The 27,440-nt window shown below is 43.0% G+C and overlaps 1 protein-coding gene across 12 annotated transcripts in view; it reads left to right on the forward strand.

Moving 5' to 3' along the window:
• SLIT3 (slit guidance ligand 3) overlaps window positions 1-27,440 on the forward strand; it is a 512,478-nt gene that overhangs the window by 467,803 nt on the left and 17,235 nt on the right. For all 12 annotated transcript variants that reach the window (XM_083798318.1, XM_083798310.1, XM_083798313.1 and 9 more), the window contains 4 exons: window positions 3,728-3,821; window positions 9,114-9,251; window positions 16,111-16,351; window positions 17,397-17,527. In XM_083798318.1, the coding sequence (XP_083654444.1) occupies window positions 3,728-3,821; window positions 9,114-9,251; window positions 16,111-16,351; window positions 17,397-17,527 (604 nt within the window). The remainder of the gene's footprint in view (window positions 1-3,727; window positions 3,822-9,113; window positions 9,252-16,110; window positions 16,352-17,396; window positions 17,528-27,440) is intronic.

The following is a 27,440-nucleotide window of genomic DNA, read 5'->3' on the forward strand; positions in this document are numbered from 1 at the left end:
TCTGAAAGTTGCATTTTTGTGGCAGATCACATTGCTTGCTTCATCTGTCTAATGCTTGCTTCTCCTAAACAAGCACTAATTACCAGCACGTTACCACTGGCCTTCAGAAGTTCAAAATGCAGTGCCCACAGAGCTGATGGGCCATCTTTATAAAGATACTCTCTTCATTATCATGCCTCAGTTCTGCTGACCACAGAACATCATTGAATTCATACCTTTAGCTACCATGATAAGCAACATCAAAGTGGTTTTCTTCTTGTACGTTTGATGTAGTCTTAACCTGCTCTTCGTTGTAGTGTACTGCATGTTGACCTATATTCTTAGGCTCTGATGGAAGAATGTGAGTATGCCTTGATGAAACAAAAAAACATATTTGGGGATAAAAAAAATTGCTTAGCTGATTAGAAAAGAAATACGTTGTTTTGTTTTCTTATCTTTTATATGAGCACTTTAGAAACACTTGTATATCCAGATCAGAGTTCTGATTTGAGAAGACATTGAATAGGTGGTGAGAGAGATAGGTGGGTGGGTTTGCTACATTTGGGAAAGTGTTACACTGAAGTTTTCTGTTGTTTAAGCATGTTTAAGCATGATTAACTACCTTCCACAAGTAGAGTTAATGATGCCAGAAGTTTGCCTAAGATTGTTTTCCTAAGATTGTTCATTTTCAATTCACATAGCTATCTAGTGAGAAACTTGGACTAGACCTTCAGTTGCTGCACAGAGAAGCAGTCCGGTGTTACTCCAAAGAAGGGAGATGATAAGAATTTTCCTCTGATACTGACAGTCATGTGGTCAGTGAATATTGCACTCTCAGGTCTGATGGCAGATTTTTGACTCAAGTATTTTATGAGCGAATGAAATACGAGAAAGTCCTTGCATAGCTGGTGCCTTGGGTTTTGCTTTTCAGAGAATGTTTTATTTCCCTGGCATGTTTTCTGCAACATCTAATGAACATTGGTGGAGCCTGAAATAATGTATCAAGAATTTTCTTCCTGAGATGAGGCTGCTCTAGTTGCAAGGCATTCCCAAGTGAGCTCTCTAATGACTGATAAATGGGAAAAATAACAGGAAGGATCCTTAAACATTCCAAGTTTTGCATGAAAAATGATAATTTTTTTGGATGCGGTGTTTGGTACTAAGCCTGGAATTCCCCTAAATTTTGATAGTGGAGCCTTCAGAATGACACAGTGAGTCATAATATTTGACATTTGGGGAGAATTTTACTGGATCTCTAAGTACTTGTCAAAACTATTGAGAAGAATATTTTAAGAAGAATTATGTTTTCCTTTGAGAGTTTATGAAACTGTTCTTATTTGTTAAAGCCTGTTTCCTCTTCTTCAAAGCAAAAAGAGAAATAGAAACTTGAAAAGTCTGTACTGAACGTTTTTAGTGAAAGGATAGTTGAAGGCATCTGTCCACACTGTATTCAGTTATTAATTGGTCTTCAGAAAATATTTCCAGTTTTAGATCATTGCATTCTTTTAATGTCACCAGCCAGTTACATTTTATTCATGTTTATTTTCACATAACATTTGTAGTACGCTGGTAAGGGACAGGAGATACACCAAGAAGGCAAACTGGCAATTGTCCAGACATCACAGCAGGTTCTGCCCAGCTCGTGTTCATGTCTGCCCGAAGGCTGAGGCCATCACTTTGGTGTTAGTATTTGGGAGGGTCTGTGGGCTGTGAGCTTTGGGATTGCTAAGTAAACAGACCTATCTCCAGTCTTGGGACCTCAGAAATGTGTTAATGGATGTCCCCAAATGGCAATAATGTTCAGACTGATAAGAATTGAACGTCCCTAGTTGCTGTTAAGGAGTAACAAAGTACAATGGCAAACCTCAAGTCCAGGGAATGATCTGTTTCCCTGGTTCCCATGGATTTGCGGTGTTCAGTTTTATTGTCATGTCCCCCTTCCTGAGCTGCATACATTCATTACATTTGCCCAAGATTTGTCCAGAACTGCTTAAGACTTGGTAGTATTTAATAATGGTGGCTTCCTGGGATTCCCTGGCTCCAGAAGGAATTGTTTGTCTTGCAACTGTTATTACAAACAACAAACTGTCCACTGTGGATTGCCATGCTAGACCTCTCCAGTGCTACCAAAGCCAACCCACTAAAAGTCATGAGGGTATTTGTGGGACATGAATACAGGGCTTACGCTGCTGGTACTCCTTCTCATGCCTCCAGGGCTTTTATTACCGCTTCTTTCTCATTTATGCTTGACCACTCTCAAAAGCAGATATCTTGGATGTTCTATGTTTGAAACAAATTTTTATTAAGTAGTTTTTGCAAATATGCATTATTCTTCCATCCTAATAGGAAGAATCAAATGAAGAGCTGTGTAGGTTGTACTGTAGGGAGGCTGGATAGGTGGGAGAAATAACCGGAAGGAGGGAGCTGGGGGTGTTAACAGCTCAAACCATTCCTGTCACCACCGGAGCCCACCTCAAAATAGTATTCTCAGTAATCCCTGCCAGATCACAGGACTGATAAAAGATGTTTTTGATTTGTGTTTGCCATCTGAATTTTGATTTTTGTGCTTCTCTTGGGTTGTATTTTCATGTATTTCTCTGTAGCCACTACAGTTAGAAATGTAATTATTTTTGAAAACAGAGATTCTCCTAAGACAGGTGGAGCTGCTGCTTCATGACAGTTCTGCTAAAACGTTGCCAGCCCACCCGTGCCTCCCATGCTATCTTTTTTCCCACACTATCCACATGACTTGTTGCTCACATAATGATACGTATTGTGTATAGGCACACAAAATATGCGTAACCTTGAAACCCTGCAGATGTGGTCTTTGATATAACTGCACAGGGGACTTTGGAACTATGGTTTTGAGGGTTTCTATGTTGAGAGTACCTGACCTTTGCTTTTCCTGCAAGGCTTTGGGAGATGCAGGGTAGGTTTCTTTTGGTTTCATGGGAAGCCAAAGATTTCTGTAGTCTTTGGCTGGATCTCAAATCCTGAGGTACTGAAGTGTGACCTAATAATTTAGGACTCAGAGAAGGGTGGTGTTTAAATAAACTATCTGGTCTTGAACATTCTAGAGCTATTAATTATTAAAATTTAAACAAATCCAGGGTGTGGCATGTAGCACACAATACCTAGAAACAGCTGAGCTGAGCTTACATGTGATGTTTTTTTCTAAAAAGACATCATCTTCTCTGAGCACAATAGAGCTAGTACTTTTCTTATAAATAGTGAATGTTTTATAATTATATGCAGTCCTAAAGCTGGTTCCTATTATTGAGAGTCACAGAGTTTGGGGGGGAGGGTTTGTGGGTTGTTGTTCTTTTCCAGAAAGATGTCCAATCAGCCTCTTTGGCAGAGTATTGACTATGGCTAAAGTATGCTTTGGTGTGAAAAATCTTACAGTCCGAAGAGTAACTTCACTTTTGTCTCACTTTCCTGCTTTAATGTAGGAGGTCCTGTGTCAGGATCTGACCGTTCTGTCCTTACTCGGTCTCCAAGCAGAGTTCTGATGTCAGTACTTTTCATACCAGTCTCTCAAATTTGTGTGATACAAACAGTATAGTCATAATAGGTCAAAGGAACCCAATTTAATGAAGTCCCATAGGCCCTCACAAGTAATATTGTCGCTGCTGAACTACTGAGCTGTCTCTGTTTAGGGAGATCCACCATTCCTGAACATCGTGGTTGGAGCTCTTCAGGATCATCCAAGTTGTGTTACAGTTGTATTGCTTTTCTTTTGCCTTAGGTGAGCTGTGTGATGAGGTGATTAACCACTGCGTTCCTGAGCTAAATCCATGCCAACACGAGTCCAAATGTCTTCCACTTGACAAAGGATCCAGGTAAGCATGTGTCCTATTGGTCTCCAAACACTGGGTTGACATCCATTGGCTTGACTAGGGTTGAACTGTCTGTGAGCTTGGGTTAATGGGTAAAAAATATTGAAATAAATAATGCAATACTATATATACTTCAGATCATATCACCTTTTAGTGCAACCTTACATACTTGGTTTTTTTTGTTTTGTTTTTATCTTTCTGTGGTTTGCTTGCAAATAACAGATGTAATCCCAAAGCAAAGAAATTATTCTGGAATGGAGCATGACAAAAGATGCACTTCTGGAATAGTTACTGCAAAGTATCTTACACTGCATCAGAAACTGAGGACAGTTTCCTTATGTGTTCCTTAGGCTATTCATCAGTTCAAGCAGCGTAAGTTTGAGGAGCTTTAACAGAGGTAACTCAGCTCTCCTCAGGCCGTACTGGCTCAGTGCTTAAAATCCAGTTCCAACGGTACTGAGAAGGGAGAGAGAAATGGATGGGTAGAGCATAATGTTGTGGGAGGCAGAAGTTTCCTGTTGTATTCCCATTTCAGCTATTGACTTCTGGTACGGCCAGTGGTCTTGGGGTGCACTAGCAAAAGCTGGCCTGGACTGCAGTGGGGCTCAGCTCCATGCACTCCCTCACCTGGGCGACAGCAGAAAACAGCTGAATGGGATGGCTCACGCGTGGGAGCCACCTTCTTCTACTGGCTGTAGGGAAGTGAGCTTTGCTTGGCTCGTTAGATTTTTTAACATCTCCTGTGTTTGTATTTGCACAGCAGGAATGACACTGACTGCTTCACAGCAACAAAACATCTGGAGGTTTGGGTGTTTGGGTGTTTTAAGAGGTGCATAGTAGTGGCACTCATCACTTCTCTGAAGAGGGAATTTCAGAGCAATTTAGCAAATAGCTCAACTTTTCGATTGACTTTCTCTCTGTGGAGAGCTTTCTGAGGAAAGATCTTTGAATCAAAGCAGTAAGAAAAGAGAACAAATTCAGGAGGGCTCAGTGCAGCTGTGAGCTGTGTTGTGTGCTTTCTACTAAGGCTGTTTTCACAGCCGCGATGCTCTCCTGGTGGCTTACCCATTCCCTCCTGGGGAGGAGGCACGGGTTTCGGTGAGGGATGCCTTCACCCAGCACACCCAATTTGTCTGGGGAGAGACAGGAGCACTCTTTGGTCCTCTTGGTAACCTGCAGTTTGGGTCAGATAGACTATGTTCTGTGAAGCAACTAGCACACCAGAATAATGTAAACTAATACACGGAACACTGCAGTGTAGTTGAAGGAAGCAAAATAAAGTTTTAGTGATGATGACCATGTAGAGGGCAGCTGAATCTGTGCTAGACAGTCTGTACCGCTCAAACCTTGCTTTTGGGTGAAAAACCTCCAGACAGACACATTTCCAACTATCAAGGAAGATGAAATTGTCAAATGATTAGGATGGTTCTTGAAATGATGCATAGGGGCTGGAAAAGGTGGCGTGTGCTTGATACATAGATAGTCCTGATGCTCTTTCTAGCTATCGTTCTCAGTTAATCCATCATTCAGCTAATCCGGTAGCTACAGCATGTTACAAGGCAAAGGTTTGTAACTCGGATTGCCTTATGTCATTAGATATATGACAGGATGCAGACAACAGTGGTCCGGAATAGTTTTACTCTTTCTGGAAGCATTTTCATACCTGCCACCCAAATACTTTGAGTAAATCTGATGCTTGCTTTCTAGAAAAGTGTTCTTCGCAGTGAGGCCATTAACCCTTGGGAGGAGCCTAAATAAATACTCATAAGTATTTTCTACTACTGTTTGTTGAGTTATTCTTCCCACTATTGTTGAGTTAATCTTCCTACTATTCAGAGAATGATAAACCAAATTTCTTTACTGGTTCCACCCCATTTTGCTTTCTCGCAGACCAGACTTGAAACGTGAAGGAGCCTTTCCAGTCCTGAAAGTAGACTTGTCCCACTATTGCTTTTTCTTGCATACCTGAATTGTACCAAACCATTCAGAAATAGGCTAAGAGCCTTCAGCAGGTCTTGCGGTGACGTGTGGTTGCTGTTGGGTCTCATGCAAAACAAGGGCCAGTCCTGTGCCGTCACTGATCCCTTGAGCAGTTTGGTGCCCTGACCTGTGATGCACCATGTCCTTAGCACGTAATGGGGCAGTGTAAAGCCGCGTGCACAATGAGTCAGGCTCAGGCATCATTCCCCTGCTCAGTTTTCAGAGGCAGGGGATGTTAAAGGCAGGATTCCGGCTTGTTCCTGAGCAGACTGTCCACTTGACAGCTTTGGGCCACAGGCACGCAAGTGGGATGCACCACTGAAGAGAATCATAGCAGCACGGACTCCAGTCTCTCTGTCTGTCCTGCCCTCAGCTTTAGTCAGCCTGCAAGTCTGCAGAGGGAGGAAAAGATGATAAAGAGAGGAAAAAATAGAAAGCCAAGTAATATATTCATATGGAGAAGGAAATTCCGTTCTGGCCCTGCAATAGTAGCCATGAATCACGGCTTTAATACAATAGACATTGAGTGCATGCAGATGCAAATCCCCCTGGATAGGCCAACATTTTGAATACCACAAGACATGTTTTTAGGCTATCCAGTACTGGGAATGTTGCCATCACTACAGGGCTGTAGCAGAAAACAGGATTTCAACTGTACTGGTGTCATACGGTCATTGGGAAATCAGATAACTGGTCTACTCATGTAGATTACTCTCTTACCAGGGCTTCAATAAAAAAATTTCTTTGCCTCCATCTTTACTGCATCTGACTTTTACTGATACTGAGTCACTTGCTAGTGCTGTGCGGGAGAGGGACGGAGCCCAAGTGCCACCATTCCCTGAGGGCAGGGCCTTGAGTTTCTACAATGATGTGGGGTGAGGCGCTCACGTGGCTGAGTGTCTCACCTGCTCTGTGCCAGGCACGCATTTTTTGGTAGCTTCAGCCTAGATTTGACACCATGAAAGCTCAACGATGACAGACTCAAAATGAATTTTTATGTTTCTAAAGGGAAAGCCAAGGCTGGAAGCAAACTGGGCTATTTCAGTGCGTGTTTAGCTGCACAGAGCTCTTTGCTTTTTAAGCTAAAAGTGCAGGTGGCTTTCCTCACTTCCAGCCTCCACATATTTACTGTGCTGTTACTAGAGAAGAAGAGGAGCTTCCTCTGTGCCAGAAAAGTTTAAAAAAAAAAAAAAAAGGCAAAACATTCAACACAATGAAATGACTTCTAAAAAAATAACTTCAGCGAAGGAGCATGTTTTTCCATTCACTGTAGTGATGTTGGAGCACGGTATAAATATACTTTATTTTTCTAAAGCTTGGAATTATTACCTGACAGCTTAAAATGCTGATTTAATGCAGCCCTGCAGAGAAAAGTGGTGGTTCTGTCATTACTGAGATAGCCAATACACATCATAAAATTGATGCATGGCAGCCCTGAATAAGGCACTGCACATCGTTCATTATTACATCACTTTATATTAGGACTGCAGGGATCAATAAAAAGCAACAGGATTAAATGCTGCCAGTTCCCCCCCACTCCCACCCCAAAAGTCTTTTGATTGACATTATTTGCTTGCAGGTGTGACCGAAGTGGTGCCGAAAAGTACTGCACACCTCTTATGGTTTGGGGAAGGAACGCTTTTTACTTCTTTCTTTGTTTTGTCATCTCCGTTAAGTTAATCACAGTATTCCCTGAGCCACCACGGTGTAAAGAAAGCAATTCAGACATGCGGAGCTGGAACATCAACCACCCTGTGTCTGTGGAGGGTCATGATGGGGGCACCTCCCAGAGGAAGAATGGAGAAAGAAAGTCTGTGCATCTACATAGCTTTATCCCTCCTACAGCCCGCGAGTTAATAGGCTTCGCCTTATTTCCCCCTGTTTTAACCAGTCATTATGAGCCGTGGTTCAGAATGGAGCCTGGGGGGCACATTGCTCTCAGTGCTGGAGGTAGGTGGCTGCTGAAGCCCGATGCTGCGGCAGCCGTTTGTCCGTCATTAGCCACATGGAGCTCACTGACCGCCACTCAGAACCAGCTTCAACACCAAGATGGTTGCCTGGAAAGTGGAAGTATCCTTTTCCTTGTCAGCTCCCAGGCGTTCAAGTCCTTTGAAGATGTTTTCCATGAGGAGCTGTCTGCTGTCCCTACCCTGCCAGGCTGCTGGCAAGGAGGAGAAGGGCAGCAGAAGAGGGCAGTGGGGGAGTTTCTCTCCTGATGCCACCTCCCTTGACTTTATGAGGTCTGTCCTCTTCCAGCTCTCAGTGGCAAGCACACAGATCCAAACAAGGGGCTCTGGCAAGAGCACAGACCTCTCTTTTATTGGCGAAGAGTAGCTCTTCCCTTGTTTTGGTTTAAGCGATATGCCGTTTGTTTTCCAGATGTGCAGTAAAATCCAGCTGGGAGGAGTGAAATGTGCTTTATGGACTAAATCATGACTAAATATTGTCTACGCTGTAGGCTCAAAAAGAGGCTGTTCAGCAATCCCCAAAGTCTGTTCCAAGTCAGAGACTTTGGGACGCATTTTTTATTGTTAGGTTATAAATATCTGCAGGGCTTATAACAGAAATATTGATGCTACCTTCATAAACAAACCGGATTTTTTAAAAAAGCAATGTTTTCAGGTTTGGGTGCATCCCATTGCGTTGCTCCTGAGAGTGGCATTACCCCATAGGAGCAGGTACGTGCCTTACCTGAGCGTCCCCATGGGAAGGGACGGGCTTCAGAGATAACTTTCCCTAGCTGAAGCAACATTTACCATGCCTTGAAAGTGAATGACAAACAGGTGGTGGGCTCCAAACTAATGGTGTTTTTCTTTACATTTGCTGAGTTTTATGGTTTGCTTGCAGATTGCTTCCATTTGGGAGGTGGAAGTTTACTGTGCTCCGTGTGGCTGCACAGAGCCAACCTCACACATTCAGCAGCGCAGAGACACAGGCAAAAGCTTTCTGTGCTCTTGCGTAGTCTGAGGCATCAGAGCAACTGCCCACGAGTCTGTAAGGTTAGGGAAGATGTCATCTTTAATATCATAGGAAGACCAGTATCTGATCACCCTTCTCCACCTGGATGTGGAAAAAAAAAAACAAAAAAACAGTAGTGTGCAATTACTTTGCTTGGCTTGAATTTAAGCAGCTTGCAGAAGTTCAGAAGGAGACAGACAGGAAGCCCCTGAGCGTTTCTGAGCGCAGGAACTGTGTTTGATGCTTCCAGGAACAACAGTTAACACCTTTCCATCTCAGATCAGATTGGTGCTACGTTGCCCGTGTGTTCTATCATCGTTGAAACAAGCTATTAACAGCAGTCTTCTTGTATTTCAGATGTGAGTGCTTGCCTGGTTACAGCGGCAAACACTGTGAAATAGATGACGATGACTGTGTGGGCCATAAGTGTCGCCATGGAGCCGTCTGCGTAGATGCAGTCAATGGCTACACCTGCGTCTGTCCTCAGGGTTTCAGGTACGTGACAGTCAGCTCCCCCTACAGACTCTTCCATACATGTTGTTGGGGCACTTTCTTTACTTACCTTCATCCTCAGAGCTGACCACCCTTTGGATATGGTATTGATCTGTCATTCCTATGTGGGTGGATGGCTCAGTGCTTCCTATCTTGTAGCTGACATAGGTCGTAAAGGCTGAACTGAATACAGAGGGTTAAGGATTCTTGCTTTGAAAATAGTTTGGCCTTTGTGCAGTGCTGCAACAATTTGCCTGCCCGCCTGCCCCAGCCTTTCCTGGTGAAACACTAGGTGGTAATACAGTCACATTAATTATATGGAGATAAGCTCTACATATGTGAGAGAGAGCAAAGGATAATAAAATTATATATATGAACCCTCAGACCTGGCTGTAAGAAAATAAGATTCCGAAGATTTTGCGCCCGTGTCTCTGTGCCTGCTGGTGGACAGGCTCAGTACAGTTTGGGCTGTAAATTTTCAGTCTCCGATTCTGACATATGCCAATAAATCTGACTCCTGGAAATCTCACTGTCTGTCAAAGATAAGTATGCTACTCCAAATGGATTCACTAATCATTGCCTGAGGCTGGATACTGGCTTCCTTCCAGCTAAACCTTTTCTCTGTTTGAAATACACACATGAGACAAAGAGGAATACCTGAAAAGATCAGTCTTGACAAAGCAGAAATTGCATGAACACTTACAGATCCTTTTCCCTGTCTTGTATCTGCAATTGTTTTCATTCTTCTTGCTTTCATCCTTGCTGGGTGTTTTTTTCCCCTTATCAACACATGTTTTTATTGCAAAGCAGACAGACTTCCCTGAATAGGCATTGATATATAACGTGATGTCAACCCATGGTTTCACGGAATCAGACTTGTTATTTACAGGATATCAGATATCCTTTCAATTTCAAATTCATACAATTTTCAGTACATTTCATTCTCTGCTTCAATCCTTTTGATGGCTTACGGGATCTTCCAAGTTGCTGACTGGCTACGTAACAAGTGGCTGCCCCACAGAGGAATTGTAAATGCTCAGTGTTATCTAATTGTTAGAGTGCTGAGAAATGGGATTGCAAAGTCATACCACAAGGCAAGGCTAACTCAAGCCTGTCATCAGACAGTATGACCGGGAGATCTCTGCTGCAGGTGCCTTGATTTTTGAGGCATGTCAGGACTAGGCAGTGATGAACACAAGGGGTTTTTTTTGTAGTGTTTTGTTTTTGTGGTTTTGTGGTTGTTTCTGTTGTTGGTTGGTTGGGTTAGGTTGGGTTTTGTTTTTTTCTCTCCATTAAGACAGGATCACAGTGTTTGATAGGGATATTTTGAGTTGTGACACAGCCAAGCTGAACAGCAGGGGTAGGTGGGGGACTGGTCTGGGTCCCTGCCTGTGCCCATGCAGCTCTTCGGGCAGTTTGGGCAGTGTCCCTGGTTGGCTGTTCTCACAACAGGGAATTCAGGAGGAGGATCTGGAGCAACCATCTGTTAATTCTCTTAAATGAGGGGTTTTCATTAAAATACAAGTACTTCAAGCAGCTCCAAAACTCTCCTACAAGCTCAGACAGCACTTCACAGCCTGAGGTAGACTTACACAAGCAAAGTAATCCCACTGCCTGATAACTGCAGAGCCAGGAATAACATGAGGTATCATGCTTGTTTTCATTTTTTTGCACTGCTCCATGCCATCTCTCTAAATCTCCTGTGCAAGGCACAAGAGAGTGCAGGTGTTTTAGGAGAAAAACATCACAGTGGGCAGTAACAGGATCTGCCAAAGCAGACAGCAAGCTGAAGCCCCTAGAGTTCTGCACACAAAGCAGTTTCTGGTCTTTCTTGATTTCAGGTTTAAAATTCTGCTAATAGAATATGGTCTGCTCATTTGTTCATTATTCTTTCCATGACTCTAGCCTTTTATAGTTTAAAGGCCTGCTGCTCTGAAGGGGTTTCTGATTTTTTTATTTATTTTTTTTTTAAGATTGCAAATGCCAAGGTAGTGATTGACAGAATTCAGGCTTCTGATGTGCAGGGTTATAGATTCAGTTCACAAAGTGTGCTTCAGCTGCTGACTGTACAGCGAGGAGATAACTTTGTAAGCATTTGAAGGCTGCAAGTGTTGATGAGAAGGAGAGAACACAAGTGGGTGGTCTGAAAAAGGTAACTAGGAGACCTATTATTATGATTAATAAAGTTTTTTTGGCTAAATTTCAGGAATCGTTTCCCAGCAGTGAGTTTACAGTGACCTCCCAGTCATCTGGAGCTTATGCTGTTGTAATAAATGCATAGACCTCTAACAATTTTATGGCTGTCGCTATGCTGTACATCAAAGCCACTTGCACTCACCAAGTAATAAGGTTGTTAAAACTTAACATCCTCATACAGTTGAACAAATGGCAGTCTCTGGTAATTCTTAACAGTGGTGAGCCTCGCATGCACAATTACACACCTCTGATTACAGCCCCAGAAAAGCAGTAGTACCAACATGCACACACCTGGTTTTCCATTTTGGCATTTGCTGTTCACTGTTCATTTGTAGCTGTGCTCCATACCTTAGCTTATCATTCAGCACCCTTTTGCAATTACATAATACATTTTCTTTCTGTAAGGTTTTCTGTTTTCTATCCAAAGTATTTTTTTTTTTTTTTTACATCCTGGAGATGAAAACATTTTCAAGAATTTGTGACCCCCTGCTGGATGAAAGCTAACTTATCAAACCTTCCCTCCAGCAATCAGCCTCACAGTAGTGTTGTCCTCACAAATGTTGCTCTAGTAGGGAATCACATATTAGGGCTGCTGAGCTTGGTACATAGCACTATTCCTTCATTGTGTAGAATGAGTTCCCCACTGGGACAGTTTGCTGCAAGAGACTCAACAATGATTATTTAAATAAATGAGATTGTACCAGGCAGGAAGGAGTTGGCCAAGCTATGCCTCTCAGGCTGTGCTCCAGATTCCTCTGCTAAGGAAGTAAGTTGTATTAATGATTTCTAAAACTATATTTTTTTAAGTTAAAATAAAAAAGTAAACGCCTTGACAGACGCTTGTTGCAAATGTAATGTCTAGATGCCGACAACACAACAGCCCCATTTGTGGGGCCACCCACTGGAAGGGTTTCATGGCAAGGAAAGGTTGCAGAGAAGCTGGATGGAGGGCTTGGGAAATCTTTCCGAGTAACACCACGCAGAGACACAGTGGCTTCTCGAAACATTTGCTTTCTGTTAGTGAAGGCTGTCGCGGGCTGCATGTATTTTTTTATTATTATTTTTAACTTCCATGAAACAAGAGTTATATATACTGTCTTCCCTTCTGCTTTCTGGTTGTTTCTCACAGACAAAACAAAATGGTCGGCGTTAGATAGAGCAAAGCTAATGGGCTGGCGTAGCAGTGCTCCATTCCACTGGGCGTCTCGGTAAAACAAATCACGCCTGACATCAGGTCGGTGGTGGCAGCCCATTTGTGGGATCAGCCCAAGCTTGTTCCCGTTGCTGGCTCTCCTGACCTGCTTGCCAACTAGCTGCAAAGCCCTGCACTGGAGAGAGACATCACATGCTTAACGAAACCAGGCTTTGGAGAGGAAAGTGCTCCAACCCATACACTTCAGTGCCTGGCTAGCACTGGGGACGCAGCACTGGCGTGTCCCAAGCTCATGCACTCTGGCTGCCGTGCTGATAGGCAGCTACTACAGGAACCAGCTTAAATTGGCAGGAACTGCTTTCTGTGCATCTGTCTTCCCATGAGGCTGTTGCTATTTTTTTCATGTTCCCATGTTTTCTCAGGAAGTAGAATGTGAACCACACCTTGGTGAGTGGTGCCATGCCCCTGAGGTGCTGCAGTGCCCTCCAGGAGCGGGGTGGCCATGGGGCTCTGGCAAGCTGCTGTGGCCAAGGGGTCCAATCAGGAAGGGAAATGCTCCCAGTCTATAAATAATTCATAGTTTAGGTGTGTTCACAAAGAAGCGTTCCTAAGACTAAGCAAAGAGTCAGTCCCATGTGCAGTCATTCCCCCAATCCGTACTGCCTTCCATGCTCATTTCCACCACTGCCCCCAGCAGGCTGAGCTCTGCACCGACCCCATGAACCTCTCCAAATACTCCTTAGAGCAATGCGAGTGGGGTTTATTGATTGCCAACAGTATTGCCTGCCAAATTACCCTTTGGAGATATGTTTGTCTAAATTAATAGATTGGCTTGTTCCTGTGCAAGATTATGTTTTCCTGGTAGAGGATATTTACTGTTGGCTGATGAGGAGGGGTATGGTTTTGTGGTGTTTTTTGTTTTTTTTCCCCAGTCCCTTTCTGAGAGCATTAGCAACTTACGACTGTGCGCACTCACAGCACCAAGTGTCACAGCATTGAGCAAGCTGCCAGCACGGTGCTGCGCCTCAGGAAATCCTCCTGCAGGGGTTTTTGCCCTCCTCGTGTGTGTTCCTCTGTAACAGGTTTTTATTTGCCCTACACGTGTCACCACAGGCGAGGCCAAGAGATTTGGGTGATGATAAGGAACTGGTTAGGATGTTCCTTGCTTTACAGAGGCTGTGGGGAAAGCTTTTCTCTTCTTCTCCCAGGTGCCAAGCCCAACAGTTTTCATCTTTCAAGGCTTTCTTCAGGTTTGTTTGCCTGTGGAAAAGGATGAAAACTTCCTCTACAAAACAGAAAGGAAATCCCTTGTTCCTCTGTAACGTGTAGCTGTCCCAAAGCAGGGATACCATTACAACTACAGAGCATTGTGAAACAAGTTGAGATGAAGAAACCAAAAGCAATTAATGCTTTACTCTGCCCTCCTGGTGTTTCCTCTGTTTGTAAAAAAAACAGTAATGTAATGCCCTGGGTCTTTTCTGTCAGACATGATATAAATGCAGAGCAGCTCCGCTGGTGTCGATGCAGTCCAGGATTCATCCCACCCATATTTCATTGTGAATTTGTCTTTCTTTTGTCTGATACAAAGAGTCTCCCAGAGGCAGACCAGGGAGCAGCATGTGTTGTGAGAACAGGGGCAGGGAGAGGTTTGGGCTCTCACGCTGTGCCACACAGCTCTTAGGGCAGGGCCATGGGACTCTGCGCAAAACTGCACATCAGAAAATGTGAAAAGGAAAGCAGTCATCCCCAGTTCCTTCTCATTCAGAAGCAGCAGGTCCCTATGGCTGAGCAAGATTGTTCCTGACTATGCTGTGGCTCTTTTATTTGCTATTCCTGCACGTCTACTATTGATACTATTTGCTGCAGGGTAATGGCTTCGTTTCCAGTTCTAATTGTATCTAGGAAGATTGCCTAGAAATTCAATGAGCTTCCAAGTCTCACCTGCGTTACCGGAGAGGAGTGAGGTTTGAGGCATTTTTTTGCTTTGTTTTTATACTAGCACTGTTATTCCACAAAGCGCTCCCCAAATGGCAGGAAATTCCTAGTGGGACAAGTGGGATTTCACTGCTGCAAGGCTGTGCTGAGGGGTTATTCACTGCATGACTGGCTCTGCTGCAATCCTCTCCTGGAAAGCCCTCTGTCCCCCTGCCGACGCCAAGGGGCAGTGCAGGAGAGCCTGAACCCGCAGCCACCCCACCTGACACACGCTCCCTGCTCCCCAGCCACCCATTTTTCACCATTTTGCTGTCTACACATTTTCAAGCAGTCCCAGTACGCGTTTGTTGGGTTTGGACAGTGCCTTGCACTGAGAAATTTGAGGTATGGTGCAGGGCTTGCTGTGCGCAGCCAGCGCGACCCAGAGCCTGGCCCGGCCCTTTGCAGCACCCACAGACTGCAGCAGCTCAGGGGGTGCACAGGGCAGAGATTTTTCCATTTACTTCTTGCAGTTTAGTCTGACACATGGTATCACTGTGAAAGATGACTGCAGCTTTTTGCGCTTTCTCCCTTTCCTCTGCTCCTTCGATGCCAGTGTCAATGTTTCAGTGTCGCTGAGTCATTCTGGTCTGTTGTACAAAGCAAAAAGCCTGGGAGGTGTGCAGCCCTGCTGCACCCGGGATGGCAGCCTGGGGACTGAGCTGTCGCTGCTCCTGGGAGCCGTGGCCCAAGCCTCAGAGCTCAGAAGCTCCTACAATGTTGGTTTTTCTCAGCCTCTTACATCATTGAGACCAAACCATAGCACTTTCCTCCAGATCCAAATATAACTTGGATTCACAAGTACTCAGATCAAGCATTTGCTTTGCAGCTACCTCGGACTCTGGGAGGTCTTCCTCTCCTTTGCATGCTTCTGCTCTGTGACATAGCCAACCACAAACTCAGCTAAAATAAAGTTGATGGTCCCATTGCCGTCAGAAACAACCAAGGCAGGGAAGCTGCATGGTGTTAGCACATTGCTTCTGAGAATTTTTAGCAGTTGCCCATCTATTGATTATGTGCTCTCTGATCTGCAGTACAGCAAGTGAGGAGACTGTAAGAGACACTAAAAATAAAGGTTTTTTCCCCCATGTGCGGTACCAGAGGTAGACTCAGGTCACAAAGCCTAGGATGGGGATTTTTGGCTGTGGAGTGCTGCACATTTCTGGATGGCAGGGAGAGCAGGTGGCCAAAACTCAGGTTTGGGCTTAAATGGCTCCCAGTTTTTGTTGGGAACGTCTGCACGGCACGGTGTGGGATGGAAGCTGTTTTAGGCAGACTGCCGTACTTTGCAGAGCTAAATAACCAGTGCAAAGTGCAGAACAAATCATTTTCAGTATTTTAATTGGCTCATTCAAACCCAGCGTGAGGATTTCTGTACAGCATTATGCTGTATAGCTTTCACGCAGCAAAGCTGGCACATGGTAGATGAATCTCAGAGTGACTGTACCGCAGTAGTAGTACAACATCAGCATCTAAAAATGCTTCCTTCCTTACAAAAACTGTGATAAATGAGGCTGCTTTTTTCTTTACTTTCTACAGTGGACTTTTCTGTGAAACTCCTCCGCCGATGGTTCTGCTCCAGACGAGCCCCTGCGATAACTACGAGTGCCAGAACGGCGCCCAGTGCATCGTGGCACACCAGGAGCCCGTCTGCCGCTGCCTCGCCGGCTTTGCTGGACAGAAGTGCGAGAAGCTCATCACAGTCAACTTCGTCGGGAAGGATTCCTACGTGGAGCTGCCGTCAGCCAAAATTCGCCCTCAGGCAAACATTTCCCTCCAGGTATGTCATGCAGAACATCCATTGCCAACCCTGTACTTTTCTAAGCAATACTACCTCTGCATCTACACATACATATGTATTTTCATCCTGAAGGAGCAGGGCCTGTCAGCCAAGATGCTGACAAAGAGTCAACTTCAGAGCCAGTTGGCTCCTCTAAAAGTATTGAAACATTTAGGAGCAGCTAAGGCACCACTGTGCCTTTGTGGACATACAACCTGCCTCCAGCACCTCACCACTCTTTTTTTCCCAGGACTGGCAATATAACTAGAGATGATTCAGCAAACTTCCCTGTCTTCTTACTGATTTACAGCACTGTTTTTCATCCTGTAGAAAGTAAGCAAGTTGCATCTAAAAAAAAAAAGTCACTTTTATTTTTTTTTCTTTTGTATTATAGCAGTATTTGAGAGCTGGAGACTGAAAGTGGAGTCCTCGTTTTTTGATTGTCTTCAAGATATTTTTTTTCTTGATGTGTATGAAAGACAGAGGGAGGAGGGCTACTCTATTTTCTCCTGACTCTCTAAACGTCAGCATAACTTGCTAATTAACTTGAGTTGAGTGGATAACTCATGGTTAAACCAGATGTGGGTCCTTCTTTCCATCTTCATGTTCACAGAAAGTATGTGAACAGATCAGCGCTTGCTGAAATTCATTTGCTTGTAATTGTGGCATGCTTCTTCCACTGCCAGAGTTGATTTTCAAAAACTCCAGTTTATTGAGAAATATATTCATGAGTCGCCAAAAATACATTCACAGTATATTTACAGGAACCAAATATATTGCAGCTTTCTCCTCCTGAAGACTAGTTCTCACTTGAAACAAGAGAGCCATGTTAGCACAAAGCTAACGTGTTTCTGTATGAACCTACTCAATGTCACTGAGACCTTTTTGTGTCTCATGGCTCTTGCTCTCATTGTTGCTCATATATATGATTTATTAAATCATATTTCAATTTCGTATATGATTTTTGCATGATTTTTAATATAAATTTATTGCTTCCATTTTAATCATTCTCAAGCAACCTTACCTGGTTATTAATGTTTCACAGGTAGCAACAGACAAGGACAATGGCATCTTGTTGTACAAAGGAGACAATGATCCTTTGGCTCTGGAGTTATACCAAGGACATGTGAGGCTCATCTATGACACACTGAATTCTCCACCTACGACAGTATATAGGTAAATATCTAAGCTTTACAAGACAGTTTATTTCAAAAAAAGATGGAAAGGTAGGATTTTCCTAAGAAAGATGCATGGAAGAAGAAACTTTTATTTCACATCACTGCATCTTTTACGTATGCAATTAGGTAAGAAAATCAGAATAAAGGCTTAGTTGGAGGCTGCATGATTAAAAGTTGTCATTTATAGGTAATGCCAATGATACTTTGTCCTATGGTAGGTGCAGAAAAAATGTTGTGCTTTCTCATTTACTGTAGGGATTTAAGTGAACGTCGTCCTTGAAATAGTTCCAAGCAATCAGTTTCTCTGATGTTGATATTGAGCATTAACTTACGGTACTGGGACAGAACAGTGGCTGTGCAAGTGCAGGATTAGACCATTTCCAAAACAGGAGGAGAAGGGTTGAATTCCTCTATAGGGTGAATGTTTTTCGAACATCTTGTACATATATCAGTAATAACTACACAAACCATGAGAAAACACAAATTACATAGATTGTAGGGCAATTTGACCTTCAGACACTTGACTTTTGGGGATACCAAACCCATTTTTTTTTATTAGTCACAAGAAAGAAAAGCAATGGAAAATGTAGAAGTGAAGTCCACGCATAAGGGAATTTCCTTGGGAAAGAGAGGCATGCTGCTCATGTCTTCCACTGCCTTTCAGCCACCCTCTCCCCTGGGAGAGGAATTCTCTGGTTATTTCTAAGCTGTGATGCTCCAGTTCGTTCTTTGTAAGCATGCAGTTGTGTCCACGCGGAGCCCTTCTGGGTTCAGTGCAGTTTCATTGCATTGTATATGCAGAAGAGGTGGATTTCCAGTCCACCTCACTCTTTTAGGAAGAGCCTTCCCTTTAAGTACAAGGATGCTACTAACTATCACTAACCATGATGTGCCCTGTACTTGTGCTGGAGAGTTCTCTCAGCACTTGGTAAAACCACAGTCTTCCAAAAGTGTGGTAGTTCTGCAGAGTTTTCTTTAAGGGGAACAATGATACATTTAAGAAAATGAGAAAATTATTCCTGTATAAAGGCAAATTGGATAATATCAATGCAGAGATGTCCCCAGAAAGAAAAATAGCTTGTCCACTGTAGGAGTGAAGAAAGTGGTTTGTTAGTGACTTTGACCAGCTGGGTAGGTGTGAAAAATTCCCCTGTGTGTGGCTGCTAATCCTAATTGATTTCATCTTAGAGCAAAGCTGAAGTTGTTAAACATTTTTACACCGCTAATTAGAACATTGGGAAGCTTATTATGTGTGGGCAGCACACGAGGTGACAGATCGGCGTGGATGCTTGCTTTCTGTTGTTGAGGGCAGAGTGGTGTGGTGACGAGCTGTTGCCACCATCAACAACACTTTATAGATCTGCTGCCTTCTGGTGAAGCTGCCAGAGATGGCAAGCAGCAGTGTCCTCATTATTCCTGCGCCCTTCATATTGATCAAGGAGGAGGTCTCCATTCAGACTGACACCTCATTAACATAAGATTAATGGTCTGTTCACTATATTTTGTACTGTGTGATCTGTTGAGATGGGAAAGTAGCTGCTTAATACGATGCCCTTTCTGAAATGTCACTCTAATCTTTTATTAGTTTAAGGAGTGAAGCAAAATGGGATTAGCGTGGAGCTTGATGGGAAAAGATTAGGTTGATTGAGAAAAACTACAGCTAAAGAATGTCAAAAAGGGCCTCTAAATAGATTAAGAGACTTGTTTTCCTTAAGGGCTGAGAAAGGGGGAGGAAACCTGCTTTTCCCCTTACAACCATAGGATTTAAGGGTAGGAGTCATGAGTGGGTCTGGTCTGACCTCCCTGTATATCCTGTTTGACTTTCAGCTAAGGTGTAAGCTGTGTTTGGCTAACATATGACTTCCAGCTAGGCCCCAAGTTTTCACAGGAAAACATCAAATAATGGAAAATCCCCTATTTCCTTTAGTAGCTTGGACAATAGTCAATCATTTCCATTATTCAGGCACTGGCCATCATTCCTAAGTTGAGTTTTGCTAATACCTTCTGGATGTTTTAGAGGCTAAAACATCTGGTACTGGCTCCCATGAGTTTATCTGTACTTTTAATTGCATTGTACCCTACGTTGCATTGTATTGAAAAGAGAGTTGATTCAGTGTGGTGTAATTTATCTAAACCTTTAGAATTGGGTGACTTCTGTGCAACTTATACTATTTTTCATTTTTCATTAAAAATAAGGTTACTAGGAGAACCAGAAACATTCAAATGATAGTGCCACCTTTGGAAAAACTGTTCACCGTCTCAATTACTGCCTCCTTGCTCTCTTGTTTGGATGCCTTATTTAAATGTCATCCTTAGCAAAAGTGGACTGATTGACTTTGAGGGGCTCTGCTATAAGACAGATTCATTTTCACAGGCAGTATCAGGAGCTGCTGTCCTTCAAAGCGGTCCACTTCTAAGAATAGATGAGCAATGCTTTGGCTCTTGCTTTGGCTCAGAAGTGTGTGCTAAAAGAGGAGGAGGCCGTAAAATACTTTCTGGTGGGTACTGCACCAGTTATAGCTGCAGGAAATCTATAACTGACCGTGTCTTGTGCTGTAACTGAGATGTTTTACTGACTATTTCAGGTACTCCCGTGATAGGATGTGGAAAGTCCCTGGCAAGCCACATTATCTGTAATTCTTCATCAGGGTCTCCACAATGGGTTTTATTAATAGTGTTTAAGAACAGTAAAATTAGCAAAGTACTCGGCTAATATATGTAATGTCCTGTAGGGATAAGATAAAAGCCTGTTACCAGACAAGTTTTGAAGCTAGCAGCAAGTATGGCATATGTGGTGGTAGTTTTCAGTAGTATTAGGCAAAGGGTGCTGGAAGAACAAAGTATGCAACACGTTATGTTGTAAAACCCTTCCCCCGGGCCCTTAGGATTTAGCCAGGGTGAAGGTTTGTACCAGACAAATTGCGTGTGCGCTCTGGAGTTACCAGTTGTAGCATATTCTGTGGATGGCCTTGCCTTGCAAACTTATTGTCAGAAATTGTTTGAGGACAGGGATGTGACATAATATTGGATTGCAGGCATGCCGGGATACAGCAGTTCATTTTATCTGCTCTATGAGGGCAAGTTGTCTCTGGATTTTGAAGCAGACCTGTTCCTGTATCTCAGTAGCAATTTTGAGCAGATTTAAGTAGATCTAAGGACGAAGTTAGTCTGGAAAAGCCCAAGATCAATTTGTTCATTCAGCTTTACTTCATATATTCATTCCCATGCTATGTTTGGATGGAAAGGTTCAAGTTGATGTTGGACTTTTAGTGTAGAAGTATAAAGAACAGAGTACTTCATTTGGAAGAGACCTTCAAAGGTCATCTAGTGCAGCTGTCTGACCTCTTCAGGGCCAACCAAAAGTTAAACATTTCATGAGGGCCTTGTCCAAATGCCTCCTGAACACTGACAGGCATGGGGCATCAACCACCCCTCAAGGAAGCCTGTTCCAGTGTTTGACCACCCTCATGGTAAGGATATTTTTCCTAATAATCTAGTCTGAACCTGCCCTGGCACAGCTTTGTGCCATTCCTGGGCGTCCTGTCATCAACAGTCATTCTTTCATTCTAGTCAGAAGAAGGGTCAGCAAAAGTCCAATGGAAAGGATTACATGAAGTACGTTTTCATTTATCATCAAATTAGAAACAAATACAAGCTAATTTACAACAATGAAGTGATTAAAATTGTCCTTTTGAAAGAAGACCTGACTGGTTTGTTACAGGAAATCTTCACTTGTAGGCTGCATGATAAAGGCTTCCTGAAGCTCATAACAACTATGCTATAGAAGATATATTTTTAAAGTAAGATTCCCACTTGGTTCTTTTATTCAATTTAATTATGCTATATATGTACAAATGAGAACAGAAACCTGTTCTGAGCGCTTTATCAACCTCCTGGCTTCTACACTGGTGAAAGTTACTCTTCCATACCATGACGGTACCTAGCATTCAGCCAACAGTTAGTTGCTGAAATAAAGTAAATCTTTTACACAGATACCCTACCTTAACTTAGAGATATCAACTGATGAGGAATTCACTGCTTTTATTTACGACCATGCTCCAATTGTTAAAAGCTTGAGTTAACAAAAAAAGAAAAATAATAATAATAATTTAGGTCTCAGTCATTGGAATTAGTATCTGTTTAACTGTTTTCTATCAGGAAAGATTCCTACTTTCAGTCTCTTTCCTACATCTGTTCTTTTTTTTTTCCTGATAGATTTTATGCTACTACACAACCATATTGATTTGAATGCTAAATTAATCCTTTGCAGTAGAAATAGAAAATAGAAAATTTGACACAAACTACTGGTGTAATTTCCTCCAGAGTTCCTGGATTGTTCTGTTGCGTACAGACTGTCATAAATGGTAAAGGGTGATATGCAGACGTCATTGGTATAAAATCATATGTTTTCATGCAGGCTTCCTGACAGCAGTGAAAAGGAGGCAGTCAGGAAAATACCAGAATTAATTGTGTTTGTCCTTCTGCAGAGCCTACGCCCAAATTACGTTATAGTTCTCTATAAAAGTATCCTTGTGTAATCCATTTTCAAAAATGCTACGTCATTAAAAATACTTCTTACAGATTGTATCATGCAGTTCTTGCAGTCTGCCTAATTCTTACATAGCATAGATGGATGTTTTTGTGGTTAAAGCACAAAGCCTTAAGTCAGAAGAGCTTAAGGTCTTCCTGTATCTGCCTCATTTGTGATAACTATGGCATGACAAATTAAATCTGGCTCTTTATGCACAAGAAGTACAGAAATGCACAAATCCATGTCTCCAGGAGATGAGGTTCCTTCTTCCACCAGGCTGTGGAGCAGGACAAGGCTCCTACCCCAGTGGCATTCGACAACTGCCTGCATTGTTCTCTGTTGCTTGGCCTCTGCCCACAGCATGCCACTCTGAAGAGCTGAATTTAGGTTTTTAACTCAAGGATTTTGACCCTCTATTCAGTTTTCATAGACTTCTCCACTCTTCTGGTGCTGAGGTTGAACAGTTACTTCGGTGATCGAAGAACTTCTACATCTGCCAAAGAGGGGAGATGGGATTCTTCTGTAATCACCTCTCCCTAGCTGCAGTCACTTATCTGTAAAGAAGCCTGGGAGGTTTCCTCATTAATACAGTGCCTTCTAGGGAGGAATGTGCTGGAGGAGTGAAAGCATTAATTCTTAGGATCATTATTAGAGCTTGTCAAACCCAGTTTTTACCAAAAGTTTCTTTGCAGATCTCACGGCGTGCTGATCCTTTTCTTCCTAAAACCTTCAGATTATACCTTCTGCATCTTGTGCTGTGCCTTTTCCTCACGGGATTCCTTTTTGATACTTCTGGATGGTCTCTAAATAGACTGTTTTTCACAGATTTCTATGAGACATCACTGAGCTCTTAATAATTCTAGGTATTTGCAATTCATTTTATTCTTTCTATCCCACGCCTTATTTTACTCAGGTAATCCTTAGGGATTTTTCATCAAATATAATGAGCAAAACCAGCATTAATTTCTGACCTGCACAGCAAATGTTGTAAAATTTGAATGTACATATACATCTTGCATGAGACAAGGTGAAGGACAGATGAATTATTTTTTGCCTTTATAAAGGGCTCTGGTGTATTTGAGGACAAAAAAAAGACAAGTGTTTTTCTTAGTGGATTTCTGTAGTTTCTCACAGATTTTTTTTGTAGTAGGACAATGAAAATGTAAGGCCACGACCTTTAAATATCATCCAACTTTTGTCATTTGGTTCAGAATCAAATATTTGCTTTCATGAAATTCAGAAACTTTCTTCTGCAGACATGAAGCTCAGAAAGAGTAAAGTTTTGTCCTTCAGGCTGCCTGATGACTTAGCAGACAAAATCTCTTTAAGCTGAGTTATTTTTTTTTCCTTGTAAGTCTCTTTAGTATCTCTTGCAAGAATGATAGCATTTCTCTTCTCTCTCCTCCTGTCTCCCTCGAGATCATTCTCTTCAGTGTAGTACCTGAATACCCAGAAACAGTGTGCTGTGGACCCACAGCTTCATTTCTAACTGTATACATATGGGCAGGGGAATGCTTTATGAGAAGGTGGCAAAACCTTTCACAAAGCACGTCAGTGTTAGCATGTCCACGTACCAGACATGGGAAATCAGGAATAGGTTGCTTAAAACCACTTGCCCTGTGCTGGTGACAAATAGAAGCTGCACCCAAACCCAGGCCGCCTTCGGCAGGGCCCAAAGCTTGGGCCTGTTGGTCTGATTCACACCCATAGGCCAGGCCGCACCGGGGCTGCTGATCTGCCAGAGCCGTGCCTGAGGCAGAGCCACGGGTGTTTTTGTCTTCCCCTCAGCACTCACTGTTGAACTCTGGAGAACTTAAGCCACAGTTTCTGAAGGCAATGAACACACAGGCCTTCATGCCATTTTATCTAATAATTTTAGTTCACTCATATTACAACTAATTGAAGTCAAAGCAGAGATGTTAGTTGTATCCTTTTGATTAGGAATATGGTCGTCTACACCAGTGCTGTCTACTTTATCAAAGTTTTTTAAAAATTCTGCTGCAGGCCCAAATCTACTTAAAACAGCTGTCAGGAAGCAATCCTTCTCCTCCTCCCCAGTCATGTACTTTTTCAGCAGCTCTAATAACTGGCTGGCTGTAATGCATAGATTACATATAAGCAAATTGTCAGTAGTCTGTGTATTTTGTTAAGCAATTTGATTTTTTTTTTCTAAAAGAGGCGTTCATAAGCTGCTCTGTGTCCAGCTGCTTTAGTCACCATTTACCTCTGCACCGCTCCACCTGTATCTCCCAGGAGCTCTCACTCAGCTGAAGGGGACAGGAGGGAAGCAGGAGCTGGTGAGCCATGTTCATCCCCACTGGCTGCTTCACTGAGCAGCAGCCTTTTAGGAAGGTCTGTGCAAAACAGGACTGCAGCACACACGTGTACATAAAAGTTTGCCATTATAATGCTGATTTCTTTCAGCAAATAATAATAATAATAATGTAATGAAGTCAGGAGGATACCAGTATTAATCCCAGGAAGAAATGAGAGTCACAGGATAAAGATAGTTCAGAACTAAGCAAAAAGTAGGGGGAAAGATCCAAAATGAATCGAAGTGTTAAAATACCCTCTGGTTAGAGTGTAACTCTACAGCATCCTGGCCTCATACAGCCTTTCTCACCTCACTGTAATGGACACTTCAGAGGATTGGGCCTAAAGATGGAAAGTAAATTCTTCCCACTTATGACATTTTACTCAGGAGTAGAGAGTTGATCATTCCAAAGTACTTTCAAGAGCATCAAGAAGGAAGGTGTTCGCTCTTGGAATCATGCTGAGCTCTACAAGGAGCTCAGTGCCTTGGAGGTACTTGGTTTTCATACTGGAAGAGTTCTGGTTTATTTAAAAATGAACAGTGAAGCTAAAAGTTGTTCTCTACAGTGATTTGAATGTGTCTAAAAATAACAGTATAGCTTATAACCAAAAGAAAACTGCTGCTGAAAATGTGGAAATCCACATTACAAATGTAGGTTTTCCCTGTTAAAGTGAGTAGCTGGGTTGAGTTTAGTCAGTTCTATTCAAGCCTTAAAACTGCCCAGCCAAATTAAAGGTAATTGTGAACTAGTTCTTCCACCTCAGTAGATAACTTCATTTAGCCAGTGGTCTGTCTGTAACATATATCTTCTAGTGAGAGCATCAGAGAAACCATGACAGTGGTCTTGGCAACTCCTAAGCCCTTACAAACCAATGCTGATATCGGTCCACCTTCTGAGCAGCCACTTTGTTTTCCGCATGTTGGAAACCTGCTCTTGTGCTGAACTGTTTACAGTGAGTAGCCAGTAGGAGAAAGGCATGCAAAGGTGTTTTAAAAGAGTCATAGAATCAGAGAATATCCCATGCTGGAAGAGACCCACAAGGATCATCAAGTCCAACTCCTGAGTCCACACAGGACCACCCAAAAATCAGACTGTGTGTCTGAGAGCGTTGTCCAAACGCTTCTTGAGCTCCGACAGGCCCGGGCCGTGATGACTGCCCTGGGGAGCCTGTCCCAGTGCCCGACCACTTCTGGGTGCAGAACCTTTCCCTAACCCCCAGCCTGACCCTCCCCTGTCCCAGCTCCATGCCGTTCCCTCGGGTCCTGTCGCTGTCCCCAGAGAGCAGAGCTCAGCGCCTGCCCCTCTGCTCCCCTCGTGAGGGAGCTGCAGGCCGCCATGAGGCCTCCCCTCAGCCTGCTCTGCTCTGGGCTGAACAGACCAAGAGACCTCAGCCGCTCCTCATACGTCTTGCCCTCCAGACCCTTCACTACCTTCTTAGTCCTCCTTTGGACACTCTCTGATAGTTTTAAATTCTTATATTGTGGTGCCCAAACCTGCCCATAGTACTGGAGCTGAGGCCGCAGCAGTGCAGAGTAGAGCAGGAAGGTGTTTTCTTACTGTACCATGAGCTGTTAGTCCAGTAGTATATTGCCAAAATTGGTTAATATTTATTACTTCAGAGGAAGGCTGAAGAATACCCATAATAGACAATGCTGGAATTAGCCTAGACATAGTAACTTTAGAAATTTCCTATCTGCTAATAGCTGGCTTGTGTCTTGAATTTTGAGGTTTTTGCCTTACAACAAAAATGTAGCAAACCAGTACAAGAAGTTTGGCTTTTTCTGCCTATAAATTTCTTGTAAACATGATGACTAACACAAAGTATAGATGTGTACCATGTGTGATAGATGTATATAGCCTGTTTACACCAAGTGCCAGGCTCTGGATTCAATAGACACACTCTCTGCTGGAGGACGTGCATGCAGAACTGGCACTGAGGTTGATCATGGAGGTGCAGCAGAGTTCTGTGCACAATGATTTCTGTGCTTCTTCCCAGTGTAGAAATGTGGCCCACAGCTCTGCATTTGCCAGCATGCTCCAATGCTGCTAGAAAAGGTAGGTAAGACAACTGCTATTTTGGTTGTCAGATAGCAATACATTTTGGTTTTGTGGAAGGAGAGGCATACAACTGTAGGTACACTGCCACAGATAAGGTGGTAACAATTTCATTTCCTGGGCACATGTCAAGTTTCTGAATAGACACAGATTTTTTTTACTCGGGGCTTAGCCTCCAATTGCAGGGTTTGTTTTGTTTTGTTTTTTAAAGAAAAAAAAAAAAAGATTATCATTCAAATTTGAAGCACATTTTTACCTGTATTCTGTATCAGCCCTGTTCCCTGATGTTAAATGACAGGTACTTAGATATTTTCCAGAGCTAAAAAGAGGATAGATGGTGTAAAATGTCCTTTCTGACAAACTGACTTTGTGAAGACACTTGATGGCTTTCCTCATCAGAAACTGACACTTGATACCCAGCCGAACATAAGAGCTGTTTTCACTAGTGTGTGCTCCTGGTGCTAAGGAGCAACCCCAAGCACCCTGTTTTGTTCCGAGTCCTGGCAGAGCAGCTGGGGCTGTGCTGCAGCACATCCTGGCGTGTGCCACAACCATAAATGTGTAGTGATGGCTCTCGCTGCAGAGGATGTAGCACTCGGTGCTGTGACTGGCCCTGCTGCTGTACTAGCACCTGCCCTCCTCTGTGCTGTCTGCAGTCTTTTTATTTATTTATTTATTTTTGGAAGGGTATATGGTTTAATGAGTCCCACTAGCATTGCAGAATCTGTATGTGATCATTTTTACACTCTGTATTTACTGAATTTGTTATTTTATATAACGCATGTTACAGTGAATATATCGTGAAACAATAGCTCATTGCACTGCAGTACACTGTGTGCCATGATGTGCAAACTTCTTCTGGTGAAGTCAGATGAGAAGGCATCAGTACTGTGACCTCTCATTCAGGAGGGCCTCAGACTTGAAGAGCTCAGGCTATTTTTATTGCTATTACGCTTGCGTTTAACAAGTTCTTGGTTAGCAGAATGAAGTATTCAGCTCTGCAGGGACAT

The sequence above is a fragment of the Anser anser genome (assembly GCF_964211835.1).
Source record: "Anser anser genome assembly, chromosome: 14".
NCBI lineage: Eukaryota > Metazoa > Chordata > Aves > Anseriformes > Anatidae > Anser > Anser anser.